Source organism: Salvia splendens, chromosome 5, assembly GCF_004379255.2.
Source record: "Salvia splendens isolate huo1 chromosome 5, SspV2, whole genome shotgun sequence".
NCBI classification, from domain to species: Eukaryota; Viridiplantae; Streptophyta; class Magnoliopsida; order Lamiales; family Lamiaceae; genus Salvia; species Salvia splendens.
In genome coordinates this window covers 3,407,268-3,422,554 of record NC_056036.1, presented here as the reverse complement: position 1 = coordinate 3,422,554, position 15,287 = coordinate 3,407,268, and the positions used below count along the sequence as shown (strand labels likewise).

General features: G+C 36.4%; 2 protein-coding genes across 4 annotated transcripts; both read right to left on the bottom strand.

Moving 5' to 3' along the window:
- Positions 1 to 2,342: 2,342 nt before the first annotated feature.
- LOC121802677 (acetylserotonin O-methyltransferase-like) lies at positions 2,343 to 4,125 on the bottom strand. The gene is made up of 2 exons (XM_042202354.1): positions 3,356 to 4,125; positions 2,343 to 2,793 (listed from the first exon to the last, which is right to left on the bottom strand). The coding sequence occupies exons 1-2, from the start codon at positions 4,064 to 4,066 to the stop codon at positions 2,497 to 2,499; spliced, it is 1,008 nt and encodes a 335-aa protein (XP_042058288.1). The 5' UTR covers positions 4,067 to 4,125; the 3' UTR covers positions 2,343 to 2,496.
- A 2,746-nt stretch (positions 4,126 to 6,871) lies between these two features.
- On the bottom strand, positions 6,872 to 9,470 carry LOC121804683 (histone-lysine N-methyltransferase family member SUVH9-like). 3 transcript variants are annotated; one of them, XM_042204316.1, is made up of 2 exons: positions 7,483 to 9,470; positions 6,872 to 7,145 (listed from the first exon to the last, which is right to left on the bottom strand). In XM_042204316.1, exon 1 carries the CDS (start codon positions 9,425 to 9,427, stop codon positions 7,529 to 7,531), a length of 1,899 nt encoding a protein of 632 aa, XP_042060250.1. In that variant the 5' UTR covers positions 9,428 to 9,470; the 3' UTR covers positions 6,872 to 7,145; positions 7,483 to 7,528. The 3 variants fall into 3 exon arrangements, with proteins under 3 accessions (XP_042060250.1, XP_042060249.1, XP_042060248.1); XM_042204315.1 differs by having other exon boundaries at positions 6,872 to 7,094; XM_042204314.1 differs by having other exon boundaries at positions 6,872 to 7,091.
- Positions 9,471 to 15,287: the final 5,817 nt, after the last annotated feature.

Below are 15,287 nucleotides of genomic sequence, written 5' to 3'. Positions count from 1 at the left end.
ATTAAATTTACTGTAGTTTATTAAGAATGAATTTTTACTTTTGAAGCTACGTCTCCCATTTTAATGGCTTCCAAGAATCTAGTACTCCCATTATAAATGAGGCATTCCTATTCACTCATACTCATGCTATTTTTGCAATTAAAATGTCACCCATAAATGTATGAGGTATATAGTACGTGGCAAGTTAAAATTATCGATTCACGAAAACTAAAGCTGGTTTGAATACTGTGATGTAACTTTGAACACTATCTAGACTAATAAAATGGGTTTTTGATTTTCTTAAACTAAGAGCAAAGAATAAACAATCAAGACAATTAACTAATTAAAGCAAGTAAAAGATGGTTTTTATTGTTTTCAGAATTTTTGCACATTTTATATTTCACCTTAAATGCTATTTTAGTACAATACGAGTAGTATATTAGTCATTTATTCTCCATGGTCACTGACTTTATTCAAGATTCTCCCTCTTCTTTTCTCTTTTTCATTTTTAAAATTTCTTACTATTATACTCCCTCTGTCCCGGGCTACTCGCCCCTTTCCTTTTCGGCACGAAGATTAAGGAATGAGTGTATAGGAAAGTCAAAAATGACGGCTGTAGGTGAAAATTTTTACTAAAAATGGAAAGAGTGCAAGTAACTTGGGACGCCCAAAAAGGAAATAAGTGCGAGTAGTGCGGGACGGAGGGAGTATCTTCTTCGTAGAGGCATTATGAAAGAATAGATTTATTTTATATACTAATAAACGAAAAGGAAAGACAATAAAAGAAAAAAAAAAGAAAATAATGAAATATACGTAATAACAATTTTAATAGGACATTAAAAAGAAATATATCACTTAGCAATTAAAAGGAAAAAAAACATAAAATGCCATTCGTTTCAAGCTACTTGCATCATAGACTCATAGTATTTCATTTCAGATCATCCCAAATTATTTATATCATTTTCTTTTGTATTAAAAACTTTTTTTCTTTCATGTTATTATCATTTCTATTATATTCTTATTATATTTTACATTTTTATCTAATTAATTTTTAAACATTAATTCCTTAATTTCGATACCTAACGAAAATGATGCAAGTATGCATTTTTATGTAGCTTTGATTTGCAGAACAAATGCAGACCGTATAATCTACCTACCCTCCTTGAGCATCAACGGTTGGAATTAAGCCCACATTTTACGGAATATCTGTTTTTCGAAGATTGCCGACATCAATATAGAATTTTTGGTAGTTTATTAAGAATGAATTTTTATTTTTGAAGTTGCGTCCTCCCATTTTAATGGCTTCCAACAATCTACATATATATTTAAGCGTGGATTACATAAAACGCCCCTAAATTTTTGGAATTTGCACTTTTTTAATCTTTGAATTTTAAAAATATTTTAAGTGATCTCTTAATTTTAATGTTACATTTTTATCATTTTTCACTTTTTAAAAATATTTTCAGATTTTATTTTTCATATTTTCATAATCCCATTAATCATAATCCTGATAAGCGATTGGGAAGACAGAGACCCTGATAAAAATGGAGAGTAACCAACGAGTTTATGGGATGACAATGAGAAAGAACTAAATCAATATGTGAGCAAATTATACGAATCAATCGCTCAGAGTGCCAGAGTGGTGCAAGAGTGGATGTCAATCTAAAACATGGGCGGACACACTTGAAGAGTGGAGGGACTTAGGCCATCCATAGACCACAATGGGGCGGACTATAGTATGCCCCATAGCCTCCGCCCTAGACCAATTTAAAGTCCAGCAGCTCAGGGTGGAAAATAGGAAATAAACAAGAAAAATATATAGAAATCATAGTCAGCTCGGGTGCCCTCAATGGCGGACTATAGCCTCTGGACAATACATAGGGCGGGTGTACGGGGCGAGGCTTAGGGCTGCCATCCACAATGACGGACTATCCAGACTATGCATAGTCCGAGGCTCCGAGCTATAGTCCGCCCATTGCTGTTGCTCTTAAGCCTTAACCAAAAAAATTGTTATTTATTTTCTATTTCTAAAATTTTTGAACTTGTCGAAAACTATGTTTAGCCCTTACCAAATAATGTTATTGGAGACAAAATATGTTAAAAATTGAAAGTTACAGAAGAAAAGCTACAATGGCATCCGCTTCTTGAAGAAGAAGATGATAAAGGCAAAAAGTCATGAAATAAAATGACCTTGTCAATAATATTACATAAAAGTTTAAAATCTTTTAGCGATATTCTATAGAATAGGTGCCGCGTTTAATATTTATGCATAGATGATGGTCTAAAGTTGTACTCTAGTAATACACTCTATTTCAAAAGAGAAGAATTTAATTGTACTAAATTCGTACCAACAACATACAGTATATAAATAAGTTCATAGTTTCTGACTAACTCACATCATATTATTCAGAGAAATATAGCAATCTAGTTCAAATCATACATGAGCTTTTATTTATGGCTGTAAACAAATGATCAGCCGCCTCAAACACACACCAAATGAGAAATTGGACACATAAATTAGGGATATGCCTCAATGACAGATTCAATAGTGTTGATATTTTTGACAGTATGGCTGCTGAATCCAGCCTCGTCAAGAAGACGAACGAATTCCTTGTGAGTTCTCTCCTTCCCCTGCACCGTCGACGCCATCATAATCATGTCCAGCGACACCCGCGCGCCGTAGTACTCGTCTTCGCCACCGTCTTCCTCAACTACCGCGTCGATCATGATCACCTTCCCGTGGGCCGGAATCGCCTCCTTGCATTTCTTCAATATCTCCACGCACGCGTTGTCGCTCCAGTCGTGTAGCACCCACTGTCAAACAAACCCTAGTTAATATGTGTTATTCCACACTTTCATTTGAAACTGATAGTGTAATTCGTATCAATCCTCACCCTTTCATGTGAAACAAATATTGAGTTAGTATTCCAAAAATAAAGAATTTGGAAATTACCATAAAAATGGGTGTATAAATCATTACACTTTGTAACTAAGAAAGTTACAAGAAAGAAAGATAAATAACTAAGTTACCACGACCATAAAAATATACTTCCCTCTATAATTTGTAAAGTAAGACAGAAAAAAAAATTGGAGAGAAATTTTTCATAACTAGAAATTTGACACCTACCACTCCCTCCATGAAGTTTCATTTTCCAATTTTGGGCCGTCCACAAAATATAGTATTGTACACTTTTTTTTTCTTCCCATTTTAGGTCATTACGCTCATATTCCATTTTGAAACTAATATTTATACAAATTAAAGTGAGACTCACACTTGAATAATTTTTTCCAATCAAATTTGTTCATGTTTCATGAAAATGTGGACAATATCTTGTGAACAGAGATGGACATAGGAGTACTAAGATAAATAAGTTACCATGAGCATGACTGCGTCAGCTTTTGGGATGCTCTCGAACATGCTCCCACCAACAAACTCAACCCCATCGAGCGGGGGCGCTTTAGCGACGACCTCAGGTAGGTCGAAGCATAGTCCCCGCACGGTGGGGAAGGCCTTGATAAGGCAAGAGAGGGCCATGCCATGGCGGCCTCCAACGTCCACCACAGAGCGGATCCCTCTGAAGAGATCCGGGTGGTGGGCCACGATCTTCGAGGTCGTGACCCTGGAGTGGGCCTCCATGGCATCGGTGAACACCTTTTCGTGGTTCCCGTAGGCCGGGTCCGTCCACGTGTCCTCGCCGTCGGCGGGCTTGACGTCGGGGCGCTTGCCCGTGCGCAGGACCTGCGGGGTGACACCGGAGAGCGTGGGCGGCGGGGGGCCGTGCAGCATCATGAATGCCGACATGTTGCCCGTGGCGAAGAGACGGGAGAGGGCGTTCTCGGTGTAGTGGTCGTCGGAGGTCTTGTGGAAGATGCCGTGGTGGATGAGGAAGCGCATGATGCGGCGGAGGTGGTCGGCGGGGATGGCCAGGGCGGCGGAGAGGGCGGAGAGGGAGATGGAGCCGCCGTGTTTGGCGACCAAGTCTTGAATGTGGAGCTCGACGGAGGTCTTCACGACCGTGCCGGTGATGAAACCGAAGGCGAACTTCCAGATATCGGCTTCAGCTTGTTGGGATTCGTCCATCACCATTTCTGCGACTTTTCTTTTTCTTATTCCGTTGAGAGTGAAGTGAGGGAGAGAGGGAGTGTGATGCATGATTTATATATCGCGGGTTGGATGGGATAATAAATTTATTACTCCCTCCGTCCCTAATAATTCGTCACCATTTGACCCGGTAAGAAATGTAATAGAAAGTGGGTTAAAAAAGTTGGTGTCACGTGGGTCATACTTTTATATGTTAGTTTTATAATAATACGTGAGTGTGAATAAGTTAGTGGAATGTATGGTCCACTACCAAAAATGATAAAAGTGAAAGGTGACAAATCTTTAGGGACGGATAGAAATGGAAATATGTGACAAATTTTCAGGGACGAAGAGAGTACTTAATATATTATAATTTAAATTGCTTCTATGAATGTTGTTCTATCCGTCCTGCAATAGGAGTCTTATTTAGTTATGACACGGATTTTAAGAAATGTAAAAAGGAATTGGGTTGAATAAGTCAGTGAAATTGGTGGAATGTGGGGTCTACTTACCATTTATGGTAAAAGTAAAATATGACTCTTATTGTGGGACGAACCGAAATGACAAAATATAACTCTTATTGTGGGACGGAGGGAGTAATATTTTGAAAATTTGCTTATAATTTTTTCTACAACATCCTAAAATTTATAAATAATTTGAATATAACACTGAAAATTTACTTTATATGGAGTGATTACTAAAATATACTTTAATTTATCCAAAATTTAAAAAATTTAAAAAAAATACTTTATATGGAGTGATTACTAAAAATTACTTTAATTTATCAAAATTAAAAAAAATAAAATTTAAAGTTTAGATTGAACGAAGCTAGTCTTAATCTAGCATAGCAAATTCAAAAGAAAATAAATAAAGAAAGAGAATTTTAAAAGCAATTGAATATGCCTCACCTATCTCGTGATAGGCTTTATTGAGCTACAGAAAAAGGATAGGTGATGGTGAGAAAAAAGTGAAACATGGATATGAATTACTAGTACTGAAGATGATGGGATAATTAATGTGCAAGGTTCACGTTTCATTTTTCTTTTATATATTACTCCCTCTTCCCACTATAGCCGTATTTCTTTTTGAGTCGTTCCATTATAAATACGATTTTTGGTAAAATAATACTCCCTCCGTCCCTCATAATTCGTCACCATTTAATTCGGCACAGGTTTTAAGAAATATATTAAAAAGTGGGTTGAAAAAGTTAGTGACACGTAGGTCCTACTTATACATATTAATTTTATAATATAATGTGTGAGAATGAGTTAGTGGAACTTGAGGTTCACTACCAAAAATGGTAAAAGTGGAAGGTGGAAAATTTTGAGGGACAGATGAAAATGAAAATAAGTGACAAATTTTCAGGAACCGAAAGGAGTACAATATTTTATCTTTTCTTTTCTCATTCCTATTTTATTCAATCTTCAGTTAACTGCTAAACACAACTACATATAGACTTATGTCCAAAATAAATATGTCACATGTGGTGAGACATACGAAATCCTACTTATTAAATAAATCATAAATTTTTACTAATTTTTTATAAGTGGTCTCACCTCAACTATCTCATTTCATTAGTATATTATTTAATACATAAAAATATAATTTATATTCAATTAACTTTTTTTATCTATTTTTTAACATTATAAAATTAATATATAAAAAATGTAGTAATTTATATTCAATTAACTTTTTCATAGTACTTTTTTTAGCTTTTTTAAAACTAATATCAAGTCAAAGTGAAATATTTAATAGTGGATGATGAAGCACAATTTGTGTGATAGGTTTAATGTTTAGTTACATAAAGAGCATCCGCAATGGCGGACTTCGAAGCGGAATTCCCACGGATTTGGAGGAATTCCGTGGCGGACGTCCGCCATTAGGCCACACACGCGCGGACGTTCCCCGACTCTGAAAAGGGCTTCGGAGAATTCAATTATTGGGATGTGTATCTCGCGGTGCAGGATTCGCCCAAGTTCAGTGCGGGTGTGGAATCCGGCTGGCCGAAGCGGAAGAGGATCAGCGCACCCGGAAATTACAGCAACAGTGCTGGTTCCACTGAACTCCCCCCTCCGATTCAGAGTTCCCCACTCCCACATCCTCCGCCCGCCGCCGTCGCCCGATTGGGCAAAGGGCTGCGGCGCGTTTATCGAGGGGAAGTCCCAGCGGTTCCGCCTCCGCCGATGCCCAATCGGCAGCACCCACCCAGAACGAGCCGGATCCCGAGAACCCCTCCTATGCCTGCATCGCCGCACACGACGCCTTGTTACGTGCGATGCAGGAATGGCGCTCGGCGACCGACCCCCACTACAAGCGGCAGCTTAGACCCGTCGTCAACAGTATGCGCCGCGACTTGGGGATCGATGCGCTGACGAATAGCGACGGCGAGGGCGGCGGCGGCGAGGGCGATGGATCCGAGGAGTGACGAGCCGGTTTTTATTTTAAAAATAATGTACTTTTTTTTAATTAATTATGTATTTTTTTAATGAAGTATGTTTTTTTAAAAATAAAGTGTGTTCATTTTCTCCGTATTCGCGTCAAAATTTTAATTCCGTAAATTATTTACTTCCGAAAATTTGTGAATTTGTGAATTTTTTTAATGTGGGAATTCCGCCACTGTGCAGTGGAAAGTCCTTATGACGTGGCAAAGCAGTGAGAAGTCCTTATGACGTGGCAGAGCAATAGGAAGTCCTTATGACGTGGCCCATCAGGTCATTGTATACAATCAATGCAGTTTATTGACATTTTTGGTGAAATATCAATAGTATTATGAGAAAAAAAGAATGAAATTAAGATAACCAAATGCAGAAGTAAAAACTGGGAAAACCAGCCCCAGGCACATTATATACAAGTTGAATCAGTCTGGACTCTAATAGATACAGACATACATAACATAAACATAAACATAAACATAAACATAAACACAAACACTTAAACATAGATTCAAAACATCACAAGACTCGTAGAATGATGATCTTCTGCTCGCTTCAGGCCTTCCGGCTCCTACTGTCTTCGCTATCAGCAGCACGCACTACTGATACAAAAGCGAATTCTACGGATTAACTTGTTGTCGCGGCTAGGAAATCTAAGCAACAGAATTACCAGATCATGCATATAACATCAAGAGAGTAGTCCGAGTAGAAAAATCATTCTATTTCTTGTGATAAAAAATGAACATAGACATAACACTGATGATGCTAGCGGTAGATTTCTTCCCCTCCCTCAAAATGAATGGCCATACCAAATGATTATGCAAAATTTAATGTGGAGATGAACAGTCTTAGCTAAACAAGTTTTCACATACATAGAGCAACAAAAATGGTACTAATACCAGATGCATATATCACCAGAATATGGCAGGAAACACACTGATATCAAAAGGAGTCATAACCAAGCTGTAATATTCAAATAACTCGATTTACCTAGGTCACAAAAAAAGCTGATCAGCACCTTCGGGATTAAGCTGCGCTAGTGACATATAGCGAGCTTTCCCATCCATTCATCGGCCACTCCATAATCCAGACTAAGTTCCCTCATCGGTGGTATATTCTCCATAGCAAACAGCATCAGATGAGGAAACGACACGTTGTTATGATCATACAGCACATGCTGCACGAAAACATTTGGACTTGAACTGTTGCTCATGTAGCAAGCTACATTCCTCATCCTCGACACATCCATAGCAAAATCCAAAGGAGGGCCCGATGGATACGAGGGGCAAACATAGTCTGAGAAGATTTGAGACAAGTCACCCCATTCTTTCCACCTGTGACCAAACCGTCCTGGATAAACTAAACAATCACCATTCATTGTGAACAACCGCGCCTGCTCATGGGTAAGAACAACTCCAGTGTACTCACAAATGAATGATCCAGCTTGGATCAAGTCCAGCGACCTCACTCCCCATCCAGTCTCCCGAGACCTAAACACCTCAAGCCGGTTCCTAACGCCCTTTTGGCTGACACGATTCCGACAAGTCGGAGGGCAGAGACAATGTGGCCCACACTCAAAAATCAGAGGCTTCCCCCTCAAAAGAATCCCGTGTGAGTTATACGCAATCTCACCCCCGTTTTTCATCGCACAGAAACAGCCATATCGACATCCATCAACACACTCACACCCACCACTACCTCCTAGATTGTAAACATATGGAGGGAAAACAGCTGTTACAAGATACTCAAAACAAACAGGACTATGATCACCATCAACATCATTGTAGAAATACACAGGAAAATTCTCCTTCTTCTTAGACAAATCAAGAGTCGCGTAGCCTTTCGGCCGAACCTCCAACGGCCGAGTCCTCAAACTCTCGGCAAACTTCATCACAACACTCCCCATATCCGGTTGATTCTCAATCCGAACAAGCTTAAATTTAAACACTCCAAACCCTGCCTTCCCCACATCGAACCAGGTATCGATTATCCTATACAATCCATCGTAAACATAAACCTTACCACTAGCACTACCTCCATATCTAAAACCACGAATAACCCTAACCTCAATACCATAATTCATGCTCCTCTCCATCGCCAAATTCCCCGATTCCAGCTTCTGATGCACCACCTGCTTATGAAGATTCTTATCCTGCCCACCGTGGCCAGTGTAAACCAACACATCCCCTGCATCCTCATCATCCTCGTACCCTCCCGATACGATCACACTCGTCGCAATCGGCTCCCCATTCGAGCTATGAGCCGCCGGAACATAATCAATCCCCGCCTGCGGCTGACCGTGCAATCCAACCACGCACATTTCCATCCTGAAAAAGAAAACATCCCCAATTGAAATGCCAGGTATATCCCCAACAACCCTCTTATCGCGATTCATCCACAAACCGCTCTGCCGCATCAGCGCCGACGCCTTCAGGTCGCCGCGCGGCTTCCGATTATTAACCGTGGGATCGAAGTTCTTCTCCTCCTCCGACACGGCAAACACGCTCAGCGAGTCAAACAGCATCCGCGCCCGGCGGATTAGGTCGCGGAAGTAGCTCTGGTCGTTTGGCTTCAGATCAGTCACGCGGACGAGCTCGGAGGAGCGCGTGGGGTACTTTTTGCTGCCGCCGGGAGCCTCGGGGACGACGACGTCGGATGCCTGCGTTTGCGGGTCGGGTACGAGGATTATCGCGCGCGAATCGGGGTGGGAGTCGGGTAGGGCGGAGGCGACTCCTTCGGTCTGGGCGAAAGCCGTGCGGAAGAGCTCGGAAATGCGGTTGAATTCGGAGTATACGTCGGCAGAGGGCGGCGGGGAGGCGGCCGGGGGTTGGAATTGCGGCGGATTTTCATCTACTGGCTCGGATTTGGGGGTAACGAGGGTTAAATTGGTGGGAGGTTCTGCATTTGGAAATGGGGAGTTTGAATTTGAACTCATTTCCGAGCTGCTTGTTTGGATTGAAGATCTAACTCTAGTTCTAATTGAGTTTTCTCTATGGGCTTTATTGGACTGAATTTAGGGGTTTATATACTTCATTCGTTAAACGTTGGGCACGAAGATTAAGAAATAAATAAATTTGCATTGCCTTAAATACGGAAATAGGTAATGCATATTTAATATAAATTAAATGGAAAGAGAATAAAGTATAAAAATATACACCGAAGAAAAATAATGGACATTCAATGAGATGATTTTGACATAAAGAGAAATGACTCAAATAAAAATAAACGGTCAAAAGACAAGTGTGAATCAGTTATGTTGAAACGGAAAGAGTATCGTATACCATAAAGTTATTCACGGAAGCAATAAATTAAACAATAATTTATTACTTTTAAAGGAAAAAGGTAAGATAAGTATCTGTCATATTGAGTGTGAAAAGTCACGTGAATACAAGACAACAATGCATATATATATTGCGCGTTAGATCCTTTTCACATCTTAGATCCTTTTTCCTTCTTAATATTGCGCGTTAGATCTAAGACATCAACGGATCAGATTGATTCTATAAAACTGGTTCCGTGTTGCATTATAGAAGGTGGTTGTATGCATTACAGGGTTATTATTGACATTTGACGGAAAAGTAACTGCCACATTTTGGTATCTGCAAATAATGCACCACATGGTCACGAGTAATGCATATAATTGACTATATAATGCACAATATGTGAACTGCAATGCATACGAATAAGATGTATCATGTTATGATGTTTGGACACACGTTTCTTGTTTCCTCTAAGGGTTTAATAAGCTTAGGGGCTATGGTATAGTACGTAGACACGTATGTAATCTTCACATGGTAACGAGTAATGGATATAATTGACTATATAATGCACAATTTGTGAACTGCAATGCATACGAACAAGATGTGCTGTGTCACGTTTCTTATTTCCCCTAAGGGTTTGATAAGCTTAGGGGCTAGGGTATAGTACGTACGCATTAATAACAAATTATAAAACGATACGAATAATTCACCAAATTGTCACGAGTAATGGATGTTATTAACTATATAATGCACAATATGTGAACTGCAATGCATACGAATAAGATGTACCATGTTATGATGTTTGACACACGTTTCTTGTTTCCCCTAAGGGTTTAATAAGCTTAGGGGCTAGGGTATAGTACGTAGACATTACTAACAAATTGTTGTTATTGGAGTATACGTATGTGCATTATTTGGTTTAGGTAGTGCCTTATGTAGCTGTTAATTGTCATTATCTCAGTATATTATGCATTATTAGAGGTATTGTGTATATGGGTTAATCAACGGATTGAAGATTACATACGTGCATTTAGTAATGTCTACGTACTATACCCTAGCCCCTAAGCTTATTAAAGCCTTAGGGGAAACAAGAAACGTGTGTCAAACATCATAACATGGTACATCTTATTCGTATGCATTGCAGTTCACATATTGTGCATTATATAGTTAATAACATCCATTACTCGTGACAATTTGGTGAATTATTCGTATCGTTTTATAATTTGTTATTAATGCGTACGTACTATACCCTAGCCCCTAAGCTTATTAAAGCCTTAGGGGAAACAAGAAACGTGTGTCAAACATCATAACACAGTACATCTTGTTCGTATGCATTGCAGTTCACAAATTGTGCATTATATAGTCAATTATATCCATTACTCGTTACCATGTGAAGATTACATACATGTCTACGTACTATACCCTAGGCCCTAAGCTTATTAAACCCTTAGGGGAAACAAGAAACGTGTGTCAAACATCATAACACAGCACATCTTATTCGTATGCGTTGCGGTTCACATATTGTGCATTATATAGGCAATTATATGCATTACTCGTGACCATGTGGTGCATTATTCGTAGCGGTTTCCAGCCATTATTAGATTACTATTGTACCCTCATAATGCACAAAATAGGACAAATAATGCAACACGGGATTAATTACCCAATGTTGATCTTGACCGTCCATTTCTCTAATCTAATGGCTGATATTAAGAAGGAAAAAGGAGGAAATATAGGAAAAGGAAATGAATAAATCCATATATATATATATATATATATATTCGACTTCATCTAATTATCTCGAAGAACCTAGAATATGTTATTCAATCTATTTCTATTGAAATATATTTAGTCATATTGTTTTCCATAGATGATTACGATTTGATATGATTTTAAGTCAAAGTAGTATGTTTTTCACAAAAAGTTAAGGATTTGAAATGATTTGATTTAATTTAATTTTATTATACTCTCTTTGTCTAAAAATAAAAAATTTATTTCAAATTATAAACACTATTACATCCATATTTCTGTTTTCTATCTTATACTTGACCTGTTTTTTCTCATTCTCTTTCGTACTTTGCGGAAGCAATAAATTAAATAAGAATTTATTACTTTTAGGGGAAAAAGTAAGATGAATATCTGTCATATTGAGTGCGAAGAGTCACGTGAATACAAGACAACAATGCATATATATATTCGACTTCATCTAATTATCTCGAAGAATCTAGAATATGTTATTCAATCTATTTTTATTGAAATGTATTTAGTCATATGTTTTTCATAGATGATTACAATTTGATATGATTTTAAGTCAGTAGTATGTTTTTCACAAAAAGTTTGGATTCGATATGATATGATATGATTTTATTTTATTTTATTTTATTTTATGATACTCTCTTGTTTAAAAATGAAAAGTTTCTTTCAAATTATAAACACTATTACATTCGTATTTCCCTTTTTTGTCTTATATTTGACCTACTTTTTCTCATTACTTTACCAATTTTTTCTTCTTCTCTTTTACTTAACCAATTCCTCATAAAAATCAGTCGCCCACACGGGACATATTTTGGTGGACAGAGGAAGTGTCTTTTTATATTTCCACATAAATATGTATATAGTCTTTGATTGTAATTAAGAATGAGGAAATAAAATACTTGTATCATTTTCTCTTTTACGGTTTCTATCAGAAATAAACCGATCTTCCTTTCTTGTGAAGAATCGCTTTTTGCCCTCATCCCTCTTGGAAGAGGAATAATTTTCCTTACACATGTTAAACCCTAATTAATATACTTCACCCGTCTATGAAAAACAGTCTCATTTTGCCATTTTGGGATGTTCACAAAAAATATTCACATTTCTTAAAATTGAAAGTTTATCTCTCATACTTTTCTCACTTTTTCTCTTCTATCTCATACTTTACCTATTTTTCTCATTATCTCTCTTACTTAACCCACTTTTTCTCTTTTGCGGTTTCTATAAAAAATAAACCGATCTTCCTTTCTTGTGAAGAATCGCTTTTTGCCCTCATCCCTCATGGAAGAGGAATAATTTTCCTTATACATGTTAAACCCTAATTAATATACTTCATCTACCCCTGAAAAATAGGTTTATTTTGTCATTTTGGGATGTTCACAAAAAATAGTCTCATTTCTTAAGATTGAAAGTTTATCGCTCATACTTTTCTCACTTTTTCTCTTCTCTGTCGTACCTTACCTATTTTTTCTCCTTATCTCTCTTACTTTACCCACTTTATCTCTTCCCCTATCTTACTTTACTAATTTTTTCATTAAAACTCATGTGGTCTACAAATGAGACTATTTTCATGGACAGAGAAAGTACATATCAATTGATACTTTCATTTTCAAACTCGCTCTCATTCCTAATTCATGGATATCCCTCATGCCCATTGGTTCTCCCATTGGTTCTCCGGTGTTAACACTTGGGTGGACTTTAGATATTCAAAATTATTTTGATTTTTTCATGTATCTCGATATCGAGTGACTATATTTTGTGTGGAGGTAGTTTGACCTTCTAACATTGGAATGTTTCCACGACTATTCATGTACTACTAATCTAATGTCAAGATTTATGAATGTTGTTATTCATAAATTTGATTCTTTCGTTATTCTAAGCTTGTGGACAATCTCAAGATTATTTAGAAGAAATTATGTGCAAACAGTCGAGACACACCATGTCTGATACCCTCGTCAAAGAAAATGTTGTCAAGGGTGAGGTGAAGGACCCGACAAAAATTTAAGGAATACGGTAATTTGAATAATGATTCGGATGATGTTGCTTCAGACTTGATGCATCATCACCAGTTGCAAAATCAACATGGTGCTCATTCAATTACGAATTTTTTAAGTTTCCAGTAATTTTCTGATCATATTTTTATACATTTGGTTGCCCGCGGAGATTTGAAACTGATATCAAATGACATATTTGACTTTCTAATACTCAATTCGTTCCCTTATAGTTGAGGTAAAAATTTTCGGCACTTAGTCTAAGAAATAGATGTTGAGTGTGTTAAATAAATAGAATAAAAAGTAAGAGAGATAAAAGTATAGAGAATAAAGTAATAAGAGAAAGTAAAGAAAGAAAGAGAAAAAAATTATTATATATAAAAATGATTAAGAAACAAAGAGAATAATTTATTTCAGATTTTTTTCAATTATAAATAAATAAAAGAATAAATTTTAAAAGTTCTGTCATGATGTCTCCAAGTCTCTAACCAACTACTTTACTATATTGGTCAATAAACCCACATTTCAAGAACATTGTATGCATTTTGCATTTTTAAGAAAGAATTAAATAAGTGAAAGAGAGAGGAAAAGAAAGGCTTTTAATTGATGCGAGAGAAATGAAACAGAAAAAATGTATAAAGTCTCATATATCCTTCATATCTAATGTGCATTTTAGTTTTTTAAAAAAATATTTTTTTTAATTAAAAATGAAACGTTTTTCTTTTTTTTATTAAAAATGAAATATAACTTAAAATGAAAACAACATTATATTTATAATCTATATTTTCTCTTCATTAACTCACTAAACAATAGTATTACATAAAATCTCGTGCTAAAAAGCAAATATTTTATATTTAAGGAGACAAATGGAGTATAAAAGAACCTGAAACATGTAAAGTGTAAAATTTAATTTGAATTTTTTTAAAAAAATGCAAATATGCCAGCTGAAAATATTGGTTCGTAGATCACTCTTCAAACGATATGGATTGGTCACATTTTTTATTTGAGATTTTATATTTTATTAATACTGACACTAATTCAATCGTTTGTTATAATATGTACATTATAGGAGTGTGATAAATTTTAATCTTATTAACCAATCACCATTTCATGTTTGCTTTAAAACACAGATATTCAATAATTTATTTTTCTACATATTTTATTGTTGGAATAATAGCCATTTAAGTCCGATCACATTCTGGTATATTCCATGAACTTTGAAATTGGAATATTAAATCACGAAGTTTCAATTTTTCTCAATCGTCTCATCATATCTATGCATAAATCGACGTCTTTTGGTGATGTTAAAAATGACAATATTTTAATAAAATAAGAAAGAAATAAAAAAAGAGTAATAAAAGAAAAAATATTTTAGTGAAACACATCATTTTGAATATCGTTAAAAGATGACATTTGTGTATGAATGAGACAATTGAGAAAAATTGAAACTTCGAGGTTCACAAGGATAAACCATAAATTGACAAAACTTAGTGATTTAATTAACTATTATTATTTTATTATTATATCAGATCATTATTATGTGTAATCAAATGCAATGTTTATAACTCACGTAATAATAGATGTTTCAACCAAACATACCGCATCTTATTAAAATCAAATTAAATTATAGCAGCCATGCATAATGAGTAAATGGACCTATATAGTACTAAAGCCCAATATCTCTCACTTGGATCACTGTATAATTAAGCCCACTTAGGCCCACCCTGGCTTGGATACAATATCAATATTAGTACTAATTTTATTCGTAGCTTTCATTTTACTCTCTCTCGAG

What these genes read in the sequence shown, in the direction of transcription:
- LOC121802677 (XM_042202354.1), bottom strand. Translation starts at nt 4,066, where the DNA reads ATGGTGATGGACGAATCCCAACAAGCTGAAGCCGATATCTGGAAGTTC. An exon ending in CTGACGCAGTCATGCTCATG is followed by an intron (nt 2,794 to 3,355) that starts GTAACTTATTTA and finishes TTTGTTTGACAG; the next exon opens with TGGGTGCTACACGACTGGAG.
- LOC121804683 (XM_042204316.1), bottom strand. Translation starts at nt 9,427, where the DNA reads ATGAGTTCAAATTCAAACTCCCCATTTCCAAATGCAGAACCTCCCACC.